Source organism: Mugil cephalus, chromosome 20 (genome assembly GCF_022458985.1).
Source record: "Mugil cephalus isolate CIBA_MC_2020 chromosome 20, CIBA_Mcephalus_1.1, whole genome shotgun sequence".
In the NCBI taxonomy this organism is placed as follows: Eukaryota; Metazoa; Chordata; class Actinopteri; order Mugiliformes; family Mugilidae; genus Mugil; species Mugil cephalus.
Window position 1 is genome coordinate 13,721,655 of NC_061789.1, and position 20,346 is coordinate 13,742,000.

The following is a 20,346-nucleotide window of genomic DNA, read 5'->3' on the forward strand; positions in this document are numbered from 1 at the left end:
GCCATTCAACGCCCGTCGCTGTGGACGCGCACGAACACATGGCCGCGCACGTTCAGTTAGAATAATTTAAGCAGGCACGAGCACGTGCGCGTACTCGTATTCTTTGTGTGGCAGTCAAGAGAAGCGCCAAAAGAGTGACCATGGCTGATGAAAAACCAAAGGTGAGTGGTTTACAGTGTATTAACAAACCAGTTTATTTCACCGGATCTGTGATAAAGGGTTTCATAGAAAATGGCCATTTCTGCATGTTCGGTATTGTGTGTGTTTTTTTAAGTTGCGAGCTAAAATTCAACTACTGGCTATACCTACTTAGACCGGAAGGTTTGTGAACGCGCATTCACAGGCGCGCAGATCGTTTTGTGCTTGATCGCACAGCCAACCAGCCGGTGTCATCCTCAGTGCATGTCTCAATTTGTGTATTTGTGTGTCTGAATGCCTCATGCTGCCAGTGTGTGAGTGTTGATTTGTGCATCTGGGGGAGAGTTTGTGCACTCAGTAGCCTTATAATAGTTACAGTTGTTATAAACCACCAGTATTTGTCTGGATAATCTCTGGGCTGATATCAGTCTGGGCCATGTGCTGCTTGTGCAGACAAAATGTAAACAAAGGAGAAATGCACCACAGAGAAAATGTAGAAGTTTACTATAAAATTAATTTAGGAATCATTCAGTTGCATATCTGAACTTGCATATATCTAAATGTGGTGGTTTCTTAAATTTAAATTCGTTATTTTATCACTACAACATCTTTGTTACATTGTCAGCCACAGTTTATAATACAGCACTGAATGGGTTGAGCTGTGTGGTTCATAATGACAGAGAGAAATGTGCAGCTCCTTGCAACTAGTTGTAAAGTTGCAACCACTGTGGTATTTTTGGTTCATGGAGTGGAGATGTTTTTTTTTTTTCTCAAACACACAGCTTGAGGGGCCTATAACTAATGAATCATAATTACAGCTCCGATTCCCTGCGTATCCATGCTCACTCTGTTTGTTTTTCTTTCCTTTTCTCCTTCAGGAAGCGGTGAAGACAGAAAACAATGAACACATAAACCTGAAGGTAGCAGGTCAGGATGGATCTGTAGTGCAGTTCAAGATCAAGAGACACACGCCGCTCATAAAGCTTATGAAGGCCTACTGCGAGAGACAGGTGGGCACGGCCCAGCGTCAACACACAAACTAACACATCGCTGATTGTTCAGGAATATTCAATATCGTGTCGAAAGGTTAATTTCTTTAAGCAATGGTTTACAAACTGGGACATAGGCACGCGGTACACACTATTTTCACTTCGGAAAGACAGTTTCAATCGTCCTCAATGACGACGCCCATCAGAAAGGCTTGAACATGATAACATTTTCTAGGGCAGCTGCTTTCCCACCACGGAGCACGACTCTCAAAGCGCTACGCTGCCTCAATGTCGTATGGAAATAATTATTGGAATTAGTTGATGTCTCAGATGAAACAACTTTGATGCTTCCACATGTTTAATCTCGTTCGAAGACCAAGAAGGCTGTGATGAAAGTCAAATTTTTGTAGCCCTTGCAGGCCATTTATCACACATGCACTCTGTCACCGTTAAATGCAGCTTTCTGCTTTACAAGTAGCTATGTCTTAACATACCGGTACGAATGATGTGGTGAGAAGGTTTTTCATTCGTCATGAGGATATTACATTAGGGTAGATATTTAGCGTTTCTACTAGAGTCCCTAATACAGTAGCCTTGTTTCATACAAGGCATCTAAAGACCTTGCAGTGGCAAAGGTCAAACATAAAATGATGATAGTTTGATTTTTTTTTTTTTTTTAAATGATTCTCATTCTAGACTAATTACTCATTGTCATTTTTTCCTGAAGGTTATTATTCATTGCCTATGATCAAGCGCTTTCTCAGATAGCGCTACAGAGTCTGTGTAAATCTTCTCTCATTAGCTAAAAAGCCCATCTTAAGGCTTTACGGTGCGTCTCTCTCATCTTCCCAACCAGCGTCCTTTATCTACGTTGAAGATTCTACTTCAATCACGAGCCTTTTAACGTGTTCTTTCAGCAGTCTGAACTAAATCTCCGGCGAAGCATTTTTATGGCGTGCGTCTTCCAGTGGCTTATTCTAATGAGCTAACATTGGAGCGAGTGCCAGTTCAGTTCGTACTGGTTACAGCTCTGATTAAATTGCTACAAAATCAATTCCGAGGCTTTGTTGATAACGTTTAAATGCTGAAAGACTTAAAAGTTTAGACAGAAATATCTAAAAGAAAACAACATTTGATATTTGTCCTCATCTGAAAGTCAAACAACTTTCTGGAAGACTAGAAACCCAACTCCAATACTGTCTATTCCCTGGACTCCAAGCAGAGGAAAAGACACATTTGTCATGCAGCTCATTTTTTAAAACTACAGCGAGCACAGATGCTTTCCATTATTCCTTCGCCTGTGTTTCACTGCATCACATTTTCCTACAACCCACAAATTTTATCAGACATATCTTAAACGAGGGAATACATGCTTTGCTGCTTTTCTTGGCTTTTGGTTGCCTATTTTCATGAAAGGCTCCACTTTTTACAACATTGCAACAAACCCCAAACAGAAATACATGTTAAAACTCCCAAATTAAATTCTGAATGATTGAAAGCACCCTTGAATTTACAGCCTACAGTAACATTCTTAATACGCCGTTCTATGTATTTATTTATTTATTTATTTATTTTAAATCATTGTAAGAACGGGGTTTGTTTTCTTGAATCTTTAGTAAAATCATAACATTCCTTTTCTCATTTCAGGGACTGTCGATGAGGCAAATCAGGTTCAGATTTGACGGACAGCCAATAAATGAGACAGACACACCGGCACAGGTAAGACTGAAGCCTCCAAGAAATGACTTTACCTGCTCTAAACGATTAACTGAATTATCGGGGTGAGCTTACTGAAAGGACACTGCGTTGCCCTCAAACATATTTCATGTACCTTCAAATTCACCATGCTTAACCAGAAAGATGTGCATATCATGGTGCATTCATGTCTTGTTGGAATAATTGGAAAAGTGAGCTACCGACTGGGAAAATTTGCTTTCCAACTATTTGGGAAATCTGAGAAAGTTTTGGCACACGAGCTATGCTGGTAAAAGTAATTGCATTCTAATATAATTGCATTAGTACTTGACTTCATGTTATTATATTGTTATGATATTCAGCATTTGTTTGAAACCTGTATCTTACTGACACATGTTTCTATTATTTTGACAACACAGTTTTCAGCACCACAAACTAAATCCTGCAAAACAGTTGTGCTATTGAATTGCCACTTTTCTCACGCCGTTAACATAAACATTATAACAGTCATGAAGGGGGATTTAGTGCAGGGATATTATACTAGAAATCCATTACGTGAAACATGACCCTAACCCAAACTACGCAGAGATTTATTCGCTCTTTGTTGTCATCGAAATACTGACAACGTCTGTCAGCACTTTGCTGCATCCGTGTTATTTCCATCTTAAAAACACACGAACGCACCACAGTCGGAAAAATTACTTTGGAACTCAGGAAATGAGAGCGCCCGAGGAGCATGTGAATTCTGTTCACTCTCTCCGATGCCTTTTCATGTTTTAGTGCGCTTAGTTCTCTTACTTTTCTTTTCTGGACCATGTCAAAAGCGTTCGTTTAAATACACACACACGCACTGGTCATGAAGTCTTGACAAATACATTTGGAGGACACGAACTTGCTGTACACTATATTACGGTGCCTGTAGGATTTAAAGTGTTACACTCGAGTTCTTCGCGCAAGTGACAGCGCTGACACAGTGAGTCTGTAAATGCCGCAGGACTGCCAGAACACACTAAGCCTGTTTAGTCGCAGACATGCCAGTTATGCTCACTTCAGTTTCTGGTTTGAGGAGCCCCCCCGTCCTGCGTGTTATTGCATGTTATTGCAGTGTTAGCGGAGGTCGTCATTGAAGCCAAATGCAAACGCGGTGTGTCGTTTCGGTGACAGTATTTCCATTTTATGCATGCAAACAACAAATTTGACTGAGCACACTGTCACCCCTTGTAGCACATATAACACAACTGCCTGACAATGGCATTTTCTCTTGCTCCTCTTTTCCCATCACCATTTTCTTAATGATACTTAGTTGTCTCCTCTTTTTCTCTTAACAGTTGGAAATGGAAGACGAAGATACGATTGATGTGTTTCAACAACAGACAGGAGGCCTGATTTAATCAACCACGTGCAACCACCAGCATCCTCCTCAACACACACAACCGACTCCCGCCCCCCCCGGCCTGTGACACACAGCGGCTGCTTCTTTACTACAACTGTTGGGTCATTTCAACGGAATTCCACGCAGAAGAAGTTTTCATTTCTCTGCCACACATACCTGCTGTATAGTATTTTCATTCTTGCCCCTGTTACTTTTCTGTCTTTGTACATAAACCACATCCAGATCGCCTTGAGTTCAGGTTTTGTTTGTTCATGCCTTAATGTGGTAAAAGTTAAGGACTTGCCTTCCCGTTCGGTGGGGTTTGTTCTCAAGATGAAGACGTGGACTGGTGACAGAGTGAGATGTAATACAGCTGACATCAATGATCGAATGCGGTTGGGCTAGGCTTGGTCAGTGTTAAACAAATCTGTTCTTAAAGGGACAGTTCCCCCAACAAGTTTAATATACATGCTACTCCTTTTACCCATAGTGCTATTAATCCATCTAGATTGGTTTGGTTTTGCTTGTCATGCTCAAATGAACAAACTAATACACAGGCCTTGTTTTATGCAGATTCACGCTGGATTTTCTTTCTAGATGCATGTTTTATCTACAAAAAACTCAGTAAATCCCATCAAAAGGATCTAGATGAATAAATAGCACTAACATTCAGAGGGAAAACGGGTATACTAAGGGTAAAGTGTCTCTTTAAGGTGTACAATTCTGGGGCTGGCATTTCTAGTCTGGAAGTGGGGCTAGGTTATAATTTGGTCTTGGTGATCTTCATTAAAAAAAAAAAAAAAATGATTTTATACATTTTTTTTATATATATAAATATATATATATAGGAGTAGATGTGTAGAGATTTTGATTAATCATTTTACTAGGCCACTTCAGATTTTGGGAAGCCTGAAGAGATGTTTCAGTTTAAACAAACATCTGTATTGTTAAAAACATGCCTGTTAAAATAAAGCTATTGTCTTTTTTTTCCAAACTTTCATTTATTTTGTTTGCTTTACATTATTCCGCAATATGTTATAACAATAGTGGTTCAGTAATTACATTGACTTTTAAGACTAGAGTTTGATTCCAGTATTTTCGCAGATAAAAGTCAAACTTTGCCCAAAGTTTTTCTTAAATCTTGAGTCGCAGTTTGAATTTTTTTTATATATATATATATATATATATATATATATATATATGTATATATGTTTTTATTATTAATGCTAATGGATAAAAAGCAGAAGGAAATAAATCCCAGGGGATGTGGACTCAGCTGAACGGTCTCTGGCATGAATCAGACCTGCCACCAACAAGAGGGGCGACCGATGAGGCTCTGTCCAATCAGAGAAGAGTTCCGCTGCGCCCTGTCCAATCAGAGAAGAGTTCCGCGGTGCTCTGTCCAATCAGAGAAGAGTTCCGTGGCGCTCTGTCCAATCAGAGCGCGCCGAGGGCTGGTGGGCTGGGTCTCGTGGGCTGGCACCGCAGAACCCTCGGATCTGGTCTTCGTTATGTTTTTCAGAGTCGGGTGGAGTCAGTCGACATCCCGTCGCATCCCTGCGGGCAAGGAGGAGGATTTTTCTTGATTAGTTTTTCATTGACTGTTCGTTTGTTTGTTTTTTTACCACCCGGACACCTTAGAACTCCTAAAACATGACGACGACCACCACCTACAAAGGAATGGAGCCCGGCGCTAAGAGCAGTTCCAGGTAAAAAAGGAGTCGAAAACCTTTTTTCGCGGAGGAACAAAAGAAGTGGGATGCGGGCAAGCCTCTCGGCTAGCCTCTCTTTCTGGCTGTTTGCTTCCTACCTGGCTCTATCCGCTGGGGAGGGATTTTTCTGGATTGAGCTGAACTGTCACATAGTCTTGCTAATTGAGTTAATCTTATTGGGTGACTGATGCGCCACAGCCTTTGGCTACACTTAGTTGCGTTAGCCTGCGTGGGCTTCGGGTATTTTAGTTAGAGAGAGAGAGAAAAAAAAAAGAAAAAAATCCCCGTATTTTTTTAGTAGAAGTGGACAAATACGTAAAGTGAGTTTTTTTTTACGGTTACCGACTAGTATATAACTTTTTTTTGTAGCTCAAGCTCCTCTTGTGTTGTCATTTGTAAATGTTGCTCTTTGAAGTTGCGCACAATGTTATCTGCACGTTTCTGTTTGTTTGTGTGAAACGCGGGACGACTTCATCCGCCCAACAAGTGACTGATTACGCGGAAATGATCCTAGACTCGAATCTGCATGTGTCATTTTTTTTATTTTTTATTGTCATTATCATTATTTGGATTATCGCAGATCAGGGCCGGGAATGAAAGTTGAGAAGAAGAAGTCATGCGGCGCGGTCTCAAGTTCGACCCATCCGAGCCGACTTGCGAAGCAAAAATGTTTGCTTAAGGGGTTACTTTGAGGGAGAAAAACGCATTAAGACTCATCCACCGAGCATGCGGTCATTCCCTTCCTGTAAGTGATGCGTAGCGGCGCGGTGCATTCCTGCCCCCTTTTTTTTTTTTTTTTTTTTTTTTTTGCAGAAGAGCGCAAAGAAAATGCGTCCTTCCCTTAAAAATGAGGCGCATGCTTTTCTTTTTTGAAGAGGAGACTGGCGGTGTTAATCTGACGCGAGCACGTCAAATGTCGGTCGATCACCGAGCGTTTTTGAAGTCGCCTGCTGTTGTGAGTGTGATGCAGGGGCTTGGGTGGGGGGCTTTGAGCTAGCTAAGCCTGTAAATCTTTCCTTAGCTCTTTGCCCCCCCCTCCCTTCCCCTACGATCTGCTGGTCATTTCTGCTTCTGGCTGACCAGAAGGGGATCCGTAGAGCAGCTACTTGGGAAGCATTAGGGTAAAAAAAAATCTTTAGTAGGCCATCAAAGGCCTTCCTGCTCTGCCCTTATCACACATGCCATCTTTGGCTCTGGAGCTCTGCTGTCTGTCTGTCTGCCCTGGCTTCACCTGCCTCCAAAGTGCCCTGCAGCTTCCAAACGCCTGTACCCGCTTCATTGATAATATTTGCAGTTTCATTCCAGGGTGGGGTCTGCTGCCAGGCGGCTAAAAGCTTTTCTTTTTTTTTCTTTTTTTTCCGTCGCAATCCGTGTGGAAAGCATGAGCTCATCCTCTCTGGCCAGGAGGTGAAGTCTGGTTTAGGCATTACTGTCACAGCCAAAAGCGTGCGCATATAAGAAGACTGAGAAAAATCCACGCGGCGCGGATTCTCTGTGTTGCGGTTGCTCTCTTTGTAGCCGTGCTTCAAGAGCAAAGTTGTTGGGGTTCTATTTATTTTTTTTTTATTTGGTCTCCATCTGCCTGCCTGGCCCTCGGACAGCTGCTTAGTGTGTCAGCTGGTGGCTTCAGGGACTCTGTGGAGAGGAGAGTTTGCTGGAAAAGAGGGAGGGGTCCGGCAACGGCTTCGCAGGCCCGTCTGTGTCTGTCCTCCGCCCCAACTGTCCTTCACGCACAGCGAGAGAGAAAAAAGGGCTTCCCTGCTCGTTATTGCGTTCCTTTTGTTCAGCATGTGGCTGGAGGAATGTCTGTGGAAAGTGAGCTTTGTTTTTTTTTTTTTTTTCGCGTGCGGTCCGACGGGGTACATGACCCATATTAACTTTAGGCCTCAGATCTTTCGCTTCTGATGTGCAGCGTTAGCCCCCAAGTGAGCATATTAGATTTATTCATTTAATAATAGCACAATAACCCCACCAGAAATGGACACCGACCCCTGGTGTGTCACCGCAAAGGAATCCGCGCTGGAGCAGACGGCAGCTAGCCGGCTAACTATGTGATTATGTGCGACTGGAGTCAGCTGCAGGGCAGAGATTGCGACTGTCTGTCAGAAAGGCCGATAGCCACAGCTTTAGAGACCTCGCTGCTATCACGGGCGCTTTTGTGCACGCGGCCTTTGTATGAATGGATAAGGGTGGAGCAGGAAGGAGGCTGCACGTAGCTTGCAGCGTGCTCATGATTTATTTGAATATTGATTTTATTTTATTTTTAACCGCGCAGCTGACGCACGGGCCTTGTGTTTTAGTTTAGGGGTGGGGGGGATTGGGAGCACGGTGGGAAAGGATGTCACTCAACCAACAATCTGTCATTTCATGGTCTCCAGGGTACTACGACCACCAGGCGGGGACTCCAGCATCTCTTTTGGCACAGATGACAACACGACTCCCCAGCGCAAGAACAAGATGGCCTCAAGCATCTTCGCAGAACCCGAGGACCCTCACGCTCATCGGAGGAACAATCCGCCAAGTAACGCGACCCAGCGTAGTTTATTTGCCATGTCACATTTTTTCGCAGCTAAGGGAATCAAAGCTTTCGGGTTTAGAGTTACAAGATCACGTCGCCTGTGGTTTGTGCTACAGACGACGTACGAGCGCGTTTGCAGGTCGGCTTCAATCTTGTGAAATTGGAGAAAAGTACCAGAAGCCTTAAGTTAGGGGGAACAAATCTGAGTTTGTGAAAAAGTGGGAGAAACGCAGGGATAAACTCAACGCAAATTTGACTTAAACATGTTTGAGGCTCTAGTAGAACAAAATCCCGGACGAGTTTGAAGTTGTTACGAAGTTTGACACATTTTTAGGTCTTAGAGAGGACATGTTTGGGAAAAAGACGACATCTGGTCACCCAACTTAAGTAAGCAAAAAGCCTCATGGAATTCGTCTATTTTCTTTTTTCTTTTTTCTTTTAACTTTATCTAGGAAAAGATGAAAACTGAAGTGTTATTTAGAATTTTCCATTTAAGTTGTCAGAAAGAACATCCCGCAAGTGTCATGCCCGAAACCTCTCAAGTACTGGGATAAGGGTAATTTGAAGCTGGGCTTTGTCGAATTGGGTTGAGGTTGAGAACCAGACCTCAGTGGAAACAAAACGGGTTAGCGAAAGAGTGTCAATTGGTGAAATGCGCGGCCTTGTATGGAGGCGGGGGGGGAGACTTTCGTCACGCGGCGCGAGGCAAAATGCAGCGGAGGAGGTCTGTAAAGGGCTCTGAGCTTTCAAGGTCACAGCAGGCTCACAGCCGCAGGGGTTAAAGTGGGGAAAAAAATGAAATTAGTGCGACTGAACGCCGGGGTGTTTAGAGTGACACCTGTAAAGGTTTGGCCGAACATGACTCGCGCTCGGCGCGTCTGCGCTTCATTTTTCCCTCCGGCCAGTCAGCATCGGGTTAAGGCTCAGAGATTTGCCAAAGCGCATAAACAGACAAACTCGGGCTCTGCAGCAGCAGCGGCAGAGCGGCTCCCTTTTTCGGCTCAGGGCCGTGAAGTAACTCACAAGCCGGGGATCACATGTTTTTTTTTTTTTTTTTTTTTTATTTACACTGACCTCTTTGTAGAAAACTGTTGACATGATGCATCAGATTTTCTGGCTGTATGGACAATGAAGCGTCGGGCCTGTAGCCGTCACTTCAGCTCCTGACCTGAACGGGCAGAAGCTCCGTAGAGCAAAACCTTTTCCTGCTCGCATTGTTTCGCTCGGTTCTAGGTCACATTCAGGGGGGTGAGGCGAGGTCTCGTAGTGGTCCCACTTTAACGGATACAGCTGGTTGATGCTAATTTCTGCTGTAGGCCTGTGTGTGACCTCTGCAGCTTTGTTTCTTTTTTAAGTAGATGGATCTTCATGTTTGTCCTTCATATCCCCAAGATTTTTCTCAACCGTTTAGAATAATTAAATGATATTTAATGACAATAAAATACAAATTCAGTTCAGAGTTTATGCAAATATTTGGAATAATGAATGCAACAGTCCAAATCAGTGGTAAATGCCGTCCAGAATGAGCCTGTTTCCTGGTTTCCTGAGGTGACCGGGCGTCTCTGTTAGAATTTAACCAGCCTAGTCTGATACTAGTAGCGCAACTGCTGCTTTGATCACTTCCCGACTTCCCAAACTACGGCGAAGTCATAGCAACGGAACATGCCCGTGTTAATCTTGTGTTGGAGGTGTTAAAAACAATGCGCGTTACACATCGGCTACACACTCTCCAGTAAAGCTCTGTATATAAACTAGAGCTGGATAACGCAGATTCACAGATGTGGGTGATGCAAATTTAGTTTTTTTTGTTTATTTATTTAGTTATTTTTGACTGCAGGGCGGGCGGCCTGTTAACGTCTCGCCCTAGTTCCTATAGTCGGTTAATATTTAATTAAGCTCGCCCTTATCTTTGTTCAAGTTTCCTGTGTGTGTGCCGACGCCGAATGAAAAATAAAGCCTTCTAATGAGAGCCGTGATTGACTGGAGGAATGTCTCCGCCTTCATCTTCCGTCCACACGAGGAGCACTTTGTAATGAGAGAGGAACCAAGACTCCCACTCCGCTCACGATTGTTGTTTCCTGCCTCGACGCTTGTTGACCGCCGGGTTTAGAGTTATGCCTCGGACCCATGAGATCCATAAAGTTAAGTAGGAGGCCATGTGCTGCAGCGATGGCAACGTAAATGCATCCGTCTTGCGCATCACTTTAATTTAATCCTCTCCCATTTCATATCTGAAAAGAAGGATTCGTTGCTCACTGCGCCGTGAATTGATCAGGCCGGGAGACGTGGAGCCGCTAATGAAGGAGCTTTTACTGAGTCTGTCAGAGACTCCCAACAGCGCTGATTCACTTCACTCCATTAGCAACAATGGCCACTCCTTCGCTTCTTTGGGCGCCGTTGTTCCCTCATGACAAAGACGGTCTGTCCCCTCCCCGGGCCCTCTGGGCCATGGCTGTTACCTTACGCGGTTTTTGGTTAGTGTGGCCTGCTTCGCCCGCTGCGAGCAAACACGGGGTTTTATGTGCTTTCTGCTCAAGGAGAATACAGGCACTAAAGGGTTTTTGTGAGTTTTGGCATTCAGGTCCTCTGCCTGGAAGCGTTCCAGGGCATTTCTGGGTCCGTTGCCGACACCCAAGCGGATTTGGTGATGTTTCCTGTTGGTTCCCAGTGATTTTTGCCTTGTGTTTTTTTTTTTGATTCCCTCATAAAGCTGATGTTGTGTCAAATCTGAGAAGATGAATCTTGTTGTGCGCACGGTTGCCACGTGGGTTACGGGACCGGATTAGCGTCCATATGGTGTGACTCTGCTGCTCTGAAGCCCTTACTCATGTTTTGTCATTTCACTTCCCTCTCTGGCTTTAATATAATCTGTTCAGGGGGAAAAAGGGGAAACAACAACAACACAGTTTTAAAAGGTGCGTCTCTGTCTCTTTACCCACACAGCCGGCGCGCCCACGGGGACCCTGTGCGGGGAGCCCTCGGCCCCGCTGAGGCGGTGCCAGCAGCCTCTTCTTTTCCCCAAGAACCCTGAACCGGAACTGACAACCATCCACAACTCCGGGGCCGCCTTGGTGTGGAACCAGAGACGAGAGGTACAAAACAGATCGTAGATTAGGCGCAGTTCTGCACGGTTCGTTGGAGGATGGGCGCATTTATCTGTGTGTTTGAATCAGACCCAGCGTGTTATGAGATATGTGTCCTCAGCTGACATTTCTAATCCCTGTTAAGGTTTTATTTATTTCTTTCCATGAGCGAGCACAGAGTAAACACCTGCTAGATATATATAATATCATAAAGGTCAGATAGTTCACTGTTGTTGGAATAACTCAAGAAGCCATAGGGGCATCTATTTAAGCAAGTTTATTCTCTGAACATTGTTCTCACGTCAACAAATCTGCTTCCACGGTTTGATCTGAATATCTCATCTTGTGTTTTTACCCTCAGGTTGAAAATGGCCAAGAAAACGACGGTGAGTATTCTGAGCCCTTCTGTCGGCTGTTTATGAAATGGCTTTCAGGTTTCTGTCCGACTGTGCCTAAACAGCAGTGCATGACTTAGATTACTGGGTGAAAAGCTCCTTGGTAGGCTGTAACAGGTCGGGTAATTAAACGCTCGCCGCTCCCAAAAAAAAACAAAAAGTCAGGGTTTCGGTTCGACCGCTCTTTCCGAACTTTCCACACATGCTCTTGTCTTTTGGACGCGAACGTGTTCCACAGAGCGGGTCAGACAGCTGCGTGTCGTCTCGCTCCAGAACGGAGGGATTAAATAATGGAGCTTCTGGATCCGCGCTCGCATTCAGTCAGCCTGCTCATATAAAGTTAATGCAGGCGTCACGGCAGCACATTTCGCATCTGCTGTCAAGCGCAGAATAGTTTGGTGTCGAGTGTTTTTAAAAATAAATAAATATATAAATAAGGGGGGGATTTAAAAATGGTTGCAAATGAAGTGCTCCTCTTACTTACTAACATTTAAGTTGGAGAGCACCGGTTAGGGTGAGATCGCTGCGGTTATTCAGGCACTAATGGACAACAAGAGCCCGACACTTGCCGAGCTTAGCTGCAATTAGACTTAACTAAACTGTTTCCAGAGAACAAAGCGATTCTCGTCTTGTTCAGCACCTCTGCAGTTAATGGGCTCTTGTAGATGAAGATAAATTGCACGATTCAGTCTCACGCGTCGTCTCTCGTGTCGTTGCTGTGTAGAGTGTCCCGTCGAAGCGGAGCAAGAGGAGCAAGAGCAGCAGGAGACGCCAGAGCCCTCTGCCCCGTCGGGAGGTGCCAACGCAGCCACGGGCGGCCGAAGAAACCCACCCGGCGGCAAGTCCAGCCTCATCCTGGGTTGAGACCACTCCTTTTTTTTTTTTTTTTTTTTTTTTTAAATTCGAACGCTTTTTTTTTTTTTTTTTTTTTTTTTTTTTTTTTTATGTTTTGAAGAAAAACACCCCCACGACTCTCTCTTCTTCCCTCCTCATCAGCATTTCACAGTCACCTGCTTCACATGCACTCGTGCCGTCGCGTCCACGGGCCCTCGCGTCCTCTCCCCCCTCACCCTTCGAACCTTTTGTTTTGATCCTTTTTTTTCTATCAAAAGAAGAAAAACTGTTGAAAGCACTTTATGTATTCTCCCCTCCTATTTCCATTTCAGCCCATCCTGTAGTGCATTGAGCCTGCTGGGAAAGGCATGACGTTTAGCTTGGCCCCCTCATTCTCCCCTGTTGTAAATGGTAAAGAGAAAAAAAAAGTGAAGATTTGATGCGTGGATTTCTAAATACAATAAAGATTCATATGAATTTGCTGTGGCTGATTTAATGTTGTTTTTTTAATTTTTTTTAATGGAGATATAGCGTAGAAGGAGCGGTGACTAATAACTGGAGCTGATATTACTCAAAAGTTGAAGCTAAAGGATTGCAGCCGTAAAAACAAGGGTACTGTTAATTCTCATTTCAGTTTCCATGTGCGTAAATGTCTTGAAGCAAAAAGCCAAATTTTATTTATGCGCAGTCAAACGGAGCCTGAAAACGGCGGCCGTTGAGAGCAGAGACAGACTCTGGGACTGGAAACCTGCCCAGACGGAGTAACCGTGATAGCTCCAGAGAGAAAGTGACTTTTCATGACATCATCCGTCGGATATTTGGATCTCCTTACAGTGGTCCTGGTTTTATATTGGCGGGGTTTGTTTTGTTCACAGTTGAGATTTTTGAAAGTCAGATTCAAAGGGTGAGAAGCGATCCATAAAATACGGACCATACTTGCTAACCTCACCAAACATTACCTTTAGCAGCTCTGCTAACATGTGACTTTATTTGCTGCCAGTGTAAACTTTTTTTAAGTGTCATTAGGAACACACAAATATTTTCTTTCCAGCTGTCCGTTAGTTTGAGCTTTGTTTAATCTACTCAAACCAATCAAGTCGGACTATATTTACTTTCTAAGACGGGGCTGCAGCATTTGGAGAACAGATTTTGTATCTGCACTTATCGTGAAGTGCAAAACGAAGCCTGTGTTTAACCCATGATGCTGCATTCAAATTTTGTAGTCGGGGAGAAGCTAGTGCCCCTACGTAATGAACGCATATCAGTTCGAATGAGGTGTTAGAAGACGGGACAAGAGGAAGGAGTTGAGTGGTTTTGGGGGCCGATCAAAAGTAGTCCAACGATGGAAAAGCAGTAAACCAATGACAGGGGCAGCTAAGGCCATTTATCGGTCTATGTGGCAATCGAACCAAGTGTCCGACAAAAAAGAACGCTGGTGTCCGAAGCCACAGTGCATTGCATTACGAGGTTGCGTAGCCGCAGACCGGTCCGGATTCCAAAAGCTAATCCCTGTTCACTGCAAGAAACTTCGCAACGTGCACCAGAACCAGATCACAAAGACACAAAGGTGAACTGGTCTGATGTACCACGTTTTCCTTCACGTCTCCTGAACAGCCTGAGCGCTTCTTATCTGGCGAACACATGTTGCCGAGATGCCAGGGACGGCCGCTCTGCAGATGCCTCGGGGATTCGCTCGGCCCGCTGCAACGGTGATGAGCATCAAAGCAAACAACCGCATCGGTAAACGGACCCAGGTGTTTTCCAGAAGCTCATCGCCTCTTAATGAGCTCGTTAATGTTAAAACTAATGACGCCTGAAATTCTACATGGCGCTACAATCACCGCGAGTTAAGCCTTCTCGACATCGGTCCATACCTTTGATTGAATGGTTTGCTGACTCATTACGGAGCCGATGTGGTCTAGAAGGCAGAGCCGCGTGCAGGTGCCAGACGTGACTACGGAAAATATATGAATGAAAAATGTCTAATCAACCAAAGATTTTGCGATTCCTACCAGTACCTTCCCAGTTGAAGACCTATGATTTAGAGCATCTGGTACACACCTACTTATCCAAACAGTGTATTTTTTGACTATACCATTCATGCTCTGTTTGTCTTAAATCTCACATACTTTAGGTGTTAGTCAGACCTGAGTAAAAAAGCAAGTATTTTTAGTTTTTCATGCTGCCTTGTGAGAATCAGCCCCAGCTGATTCAGAGCCAAACCTTGGGCGGTGCGCAGACACGGCTGTGGCACCGAGGTATGTTGCGGCCCTCGTCTACCGTGGAAAAAGGTAACGCGCAGGTCGCTCGAGATCAGGAAGACATCTTTCTGCCGCGGAGAGGTTGCCAAGACGTTGCGGTGCGCACGGGCCTCTACGGGGAGCGGCTTTTTATTTAAACCAAGACAGCGTCGGCCTGGATCTTCCGTGCTTCCTTTAAATCCTCTCCTTATCCACAGTGGTGGGATGCAACCGTAAAGTAATGCACTTAGCCGCAACCTCGAGGCGCTCGTTAATGCTTCCTGCAAAGCACATGAGCTGTGGAAGTGTTAAGTGAAAAAAAAAAAAAAAAAAAAAGGGGCTAGATCTCATTTGTAGGTCGACCTGCTTGGCGCACAATTGCATTATTTGCCTGGCAAACAAAGGCAGCGGCGTAATTTGCTCTTTTAGCCGGCGGCTAATCTGTAAAACTGTTTTGGAAAGACTCTCTTGTCTATCCCCCTTGATCATCCTACTAATCTTTCCAAAAAGATGTGAGATTACCAGTTCCCCCCCCACCCCTCCCCGCAGCCATATGCCAAGTTGTGCGTCTGTAATGCATTTTAAAGCACCCTCGCACATTTGTAATTCCAGCGTATTGACAGGGCCATTATGACCAGATGAGGTCATGTGAGTCTCCGGGGAGGAAGAGGATCTACGAGCATCAAAGCAAACAGGGGAAATGAGTTGAGTCACGTCTGAGCAATGATCAATTTCGGTGACAATGCTCTGACTCAGCAGCTGCTCCCCGCACCCCTAAAGGAGTATTGAAGGTTTGTCTACAGAAGAGTAGCAGTAAATCTGTTTCTGTATTGTTTAGGATGATTTAATTTTCTGCCCTAGACGAATCGTCCTGCTTATCTTGCAGACTCAAGAATGTTACGCCTCCCACCCAACCGCAGCCCGAAGCAGGAAGGGCTGGTTGGCAAATGGACAGCGCTGTTTCCGTAGCGACAATGGGAGCATGAAAACCTCGCTCGGCGCGTCTGCTCAGCCTCACGGTGAACCTCCTTAACGGGATGAGACTGGAGGCAGGAAATTGACGGAGGAAAGTGCGAGGGGACGGACGGGGGAGCTTTTTTTTTTTTTTTTAATCCTGTCCCAAAGGGAGGTAGAGAGAGCAGGAAGGGTGGGTGTGTTTGTGAAAGGGCGCAGAAGCCTGTATTGTAGTTATTGATTCATTGATTTATATTGGTTTACAGTTCTCTAAGGAGTGAGACAACAGCTTATTGAAACTGCTTCAGTCATCTTCTGTTAAGTCCCACTGTAGATTTGAAAGCATTGTCAGCAATAGGTACGTGGTGGTTGCTTCTGTGTGTCATCAGGACCCCAAACTGAAGTAGTGTGTTCTACATTAAACTCGGCCTAGTGCTTTTTATAAATATACATTATTATTATTATTTTGCATTTAATATTAAGCCTTCCCTTATCCCTTTACTAAAATATGATGAATACATGTTAATGTGTATTTAAAGAAATTTAAATTTGTGGGGGGAAATGTGAAAATATATATAAAAATGTCTAATCAACCAAAGATTTTGTGACCCCCCTGCAGTGTTTCTACAGGGTTGTGGACCCCCTGTTGAAGACCAATGCTTCTACATATATAAATTCAGAGTCTTTGGTGAGCTCTGGCATCGGCGTGCAGAGTTAAAGGCCATCTTGACACAATATACAACACTCTTTGCCAAATGAGGTTTCAGTTTACAAAGAGGCGTTTCTGGAGATTTTTAACTGTAGGATTTTAGTCCATCCTTCTAATCGCTGAGCTTAGTTTGTGTTACTTCAAAGACATGTTGTATCTGACTCCAAAGACCCAAATATTAAACTTCACATTAGCATATTGTTATGGGGTAAAAAGATCTTAATGACTATTTAACCTACATACAATGACCACCTTATTAAGTACATTGCTAGTACTGAGTTGGATCCCATCTTTTCTTAAGATCTGTCTTCAGTCTTCTTGGGATGGATTCAACAAGGTGCTAGAAACATTCCTCAGAGAGTTTCATCCACATTGACATGATAGTGTCACACACTTGGTGCAGATCCATGATGCAAATTACACCACTTCCCAAAGGTACTCTACTGGATTGAGATCGGGTGACTGTGCAGGCCGCTCATTTTATATTCAAGAAACCAGTTTGAGGACATTTTAGTGACACAGATTGTGCTGGAAGTTAGAAAAGTGGCCGTGTGGTCGTAAGGGGTTGGACAAGGTCACCAACAGTATTTAGGTAGACTGCGTCATTCACGTGGCACTAAAGGGCATCACATTCTGACCCTACCATCCTAATGTCGCAACAAAAACAAGACTTATCAGACCCGCCAATGTCTTTCCATCCTTTGTTGAGCCCTTGAGAATTGCAGCCTCAGTTTCCTGTTCTTAGCTGACAATAGTGGTGCTCAGTGTGGTCTTCTGCTAGTGTCGCCCATCTTCTTCAAGGTTCAACGTGTGGTTAGGAACGCTCTATTGCATGTTAGTTGTAAAGTGGATATTTGAGATACGGTTGTCTCCGTCTCGTCATTCTCCTCTGACCTCTGGCATGAACAAATCATTCATGCATCAACAATCATTTCTGAAATACTCAGACCAACCCGTCCGGCAACAACAACCACGCCAATGACTTGGCTAAAATCACATATTAAAAAGTTGCTAAAATCAAAAATATAAGAATATTATTGGTCATCCCTTCCACCTGACTTCCTGCTAGGGAGCTGCCATTTCCAAAAGACGTGATCGAATACGTCACAGGGTTGGTTGAATCCCTCTGAACACTGTTGGAGATGGACGGGGGTGAAATGGAAAGAGATCTTGAGCTCGGTATAAATCCTTTTGGATATGCTTTTGAAACTGAGCAGTGGCAATGCCCATTCGTAGCAGCTAAGCCAAGCTAGCTGGAACCACACGTAAAAAATGCGATATAAAACAAGTTCAAGCTACGTGGCAGTGGATAGATGCAGGAATATGATTGTAGACAACGAACAATATGTTTTCCGCTATCTATCTATCCATCTTTGTCCAGTTGTCTCTTTCACTGTCTATCACTATTGGAATCATCAAGTCAACCAACCCCAGGAAGGCCACAGTACGGCAAGATGGCGCCACCCATGCTAAAAAACACATGAGGGCCATTGACACTTGTCAATAGTGTTATTTACTGTTATTTTCTGTTTAGCACAGACTTGAGTCATTTCATATTCATGTACCTTTTCATGTCCTACATCAGTCCCTTGAAGTTCATGGCATTTCGTATTTGTTTAAAGCGTCTGAGAATTTCAGCTGCGCTTTCATTTTGGAGGGTGTGGTTTGTAGAACCATGAATTGTGTTGTCTTTGTCCTTTTCTATTATTTTGAACACCCTATTGTAGGCACTGGGCTGGGCTTAATAACAGAAGCGCTATTGTGTCTGATTAAATCCAGCTTAACAGCACCGAAACTACATCCTCCAACTTGAACATACGGTTGAGCCACCACCTTTCTGCTGCTGTTTAAAGATAAACCAAACATTATGAGAGTCATGAAGGGGGATTTAGTGCAGGACTGCTATATTAGAATGCATTAGTTGTCACTGGTGTACCTTTTATATAGAGCTCAGCTTTAGAAACACTCTAAAAGCATTAAAAGATACATGTGTAACCTGCTATAAGGACATTTATGAAGTACAGCAGTTGGTGGTTCTCAAACGTTGTTAACAAAACCCTAAACAAACACATAAAATACGCAATGGACTTGTATTAAATATTGATGTAATGCTACTAAATACTACATATGGACAATTAAAGTAAAGTGCTACCCATCATCCTGTGCTTTAATGTACAGTGTATCCTGTTTGCAGCATGGAACAATATTTCATTCCCTCTCCTACCACTAGAGGGCAATACAAATACTGCCGAGCCCTCTAACCTCTGCTAACACTAAACTAGTGACCTACTTTCAGTTTGAGCCGTGCACACTGTCTCTGTCATTGTCTGTTTGTCTGTGGACTTTGTATTACAGACAGGCCCAATAAAAAAAACGGTCTCACTCGCGGTATGAGTTGTGTGACCAGTCGGAAAAACTGTTCCAACGGTTTTAAATTCAGCCCGCCTGTTTTCAATTACAGCTGCCAGAATAACATTATTATAAACCCTGCATAGTCTAAGCTGTGTGTGTGTGTGTGTGAGAGAGAGCGAGAGAGAGAGTTTTGCAGAGTCACGCTCTTAAAGCTATGAATACACTGTGTCCTAATCTACTGTCACTCTCCCTTACAGACGTGTAGAGTTTCCCAGGTAACTCTGACTTGGTCTAACAAACAAGAATCCATATTTAAAATAAAGAATAATGGGTTCACAAAGACTTATCAAATCTAAATGCAGATTAAATGGAATTAGTATCTCATACTATTGATATGCTGGATTATGCAAAACCTAAATGATCCTTTGTGTTATTTTAGAATTGCAATAGGGTAGAATTTACACCCCACTCAAAAGTGATTGAAAATGCATTTGAAAAGCTGTTTAAGTGAGATATCCCTTCATTGTTTCTTTGTCAATAAAGCAGGTACAAATTCTGGAGTCCTGACATTTGCATTTGGAAACAAACGACATGTTCAAAGGAGCTCTCAGAGAGACCGCAGGAACACTCGGGGTCAACAAATAAACAGTTTTGTGCATCATGACAAGGCCTGGACGTGAACAGAAGACAACATTGGTGGATGAACTCTGCGAAGCCACCTCACTGAGGGCTTCCCCCAAGGTGCAAAATGTCTGATTAGACCAAAAAAAATACATCTAAAAAAAGAAAAAGAAAAAAAGACAGACTAGCACTGGATTTAAACTGAATTTAAAAATAACCTGTACCAGAATGACAGGAGTTAAACAAGGTGGAGGCCTGCGTGGCTTCCAATGGTACCGTGTCACTGGGTGTTTGTTGAGGATGTGACAGAAGACATAAGCAGATGGATAAATTCTTAAGAAAATAGGATTATACTGTCTGCTCAGATTCAGTCAGGCGAAACGATGACCCAAAACGTCCTGTCAGTGCAATCCAGGAGCTTGACCTCATCAAAAAGCACGTGTTTCACCCACTGAAGAAAAAACTAAAGGCGGAAAGACTCATGAACAGCTGCAGCAGAACCCTGGCAGATACATAGCTGTAACTTCAATGTGTTTTGGTAAACAACTAAAACAACCCCAGAAATGTGCATTATCATGCAGAGATGATACTGCACAGTAATGAACTAGTGAAGGAGTTTTTAAATATGAAGCATGACGGTGGCTGACATTACCCGAGACAAACAAGGTATTCTGAAGCCATGTTTACGAATGCACCACATGTTTGAAGGGTGTAGTTATTGTGACAGCCAGTGT

General features: G+C 43.7%; 2 protein-coding genes across 2 annotated transcripts; both read left to right on the plus strand.

Moving 5' to 3' along the window:
• Positions 1-5,194, plus strand: LOC124997808 (small ubiquitin-related modifier 2-like). The gene is made up of 4 exons (XM_047571808.1): positions 1-161; positions 1,017-1,148; positions 2,775-2,846; positions 4,151-5,194. Exons 1-4 carry the CDS (start codon positions 141-143, stop codon positions 4,211-4,213), a joined length of 288 nt encoding a protein of 95 aa, XP_047427764.1. The 5' UTR covers positions 1-140; the 3' UTR covers positions 4,214-5,194.
• Positions 5,195-5,677: 483 nt separating this feature from the next.
• LOC124998359 (jupiter microtubule associated homolog 1-like) lies at positions 5,678-13,213 on the plus strand. Its single transcript, XM_047572694.1, has 5 exons — positions 5,678-5,903; positions 8,285-8,427; positions 11,368-11,516; positions 11,869-11,893; positions 12,627-13,213. The coding sequence occupies exons 1-5, from the start codon at positions 5,848-5,850 to the stop codon at positions 12,764-12,766; spliced, it is 513 nt and encodes a 170-aa protein (XP_047428650.1). The 5' UTR covers positions 5,678-5,847; the 3' UTR covers positions 12,767-13,213.
• The last annotated feature ends 7,133 nt before the right edge of the window (positions 13,214-20,346 follow it).

Bases quoted from the DNA above. Each gene is read 5' to 3' on its own strand.
- LOC124998359 (XM_047572694.1), top strand. From the start codon at position 5,848: ATGACGACGACCACCACCTACAAAGGAATGGAGCCCGGCGCTAAGAGC. The intron at 8,428-11,367 runs GTAACGCGACCC...TTACCCACACAG, and splicing joins TCGGAGGAACAATCCGCCAA to CCGGCGCGCCCACGGGGACC. The intron at 11,894-12,626 runs GTGAGTATTCTG...GTTGCTGTGTAG, and splicing joins AAATGGCCAAGAAAACGACG to AGTGTCCCGTCGAAGCGGAG.
- LOC124997808 (XM_047571808.1), top strand. From the start codon at position 141: ATGGCTGATGAAAAACCAAAG. The intron at 162-1,016 runs GTGAGTGGTTTA...TTTCTCCTTCAG, and splicing joins TGGCTGATGAAAAACCAAAG to GAAGCGGTGAAGACAGAAAA. The intron at 1,149-2,774 runs GTGGGCACGGCC...TTCTCATTTCAG, and splicing joins AGGCCTACTGCGAGAGACAG to GGACTGTCGATGAGGCAAAT.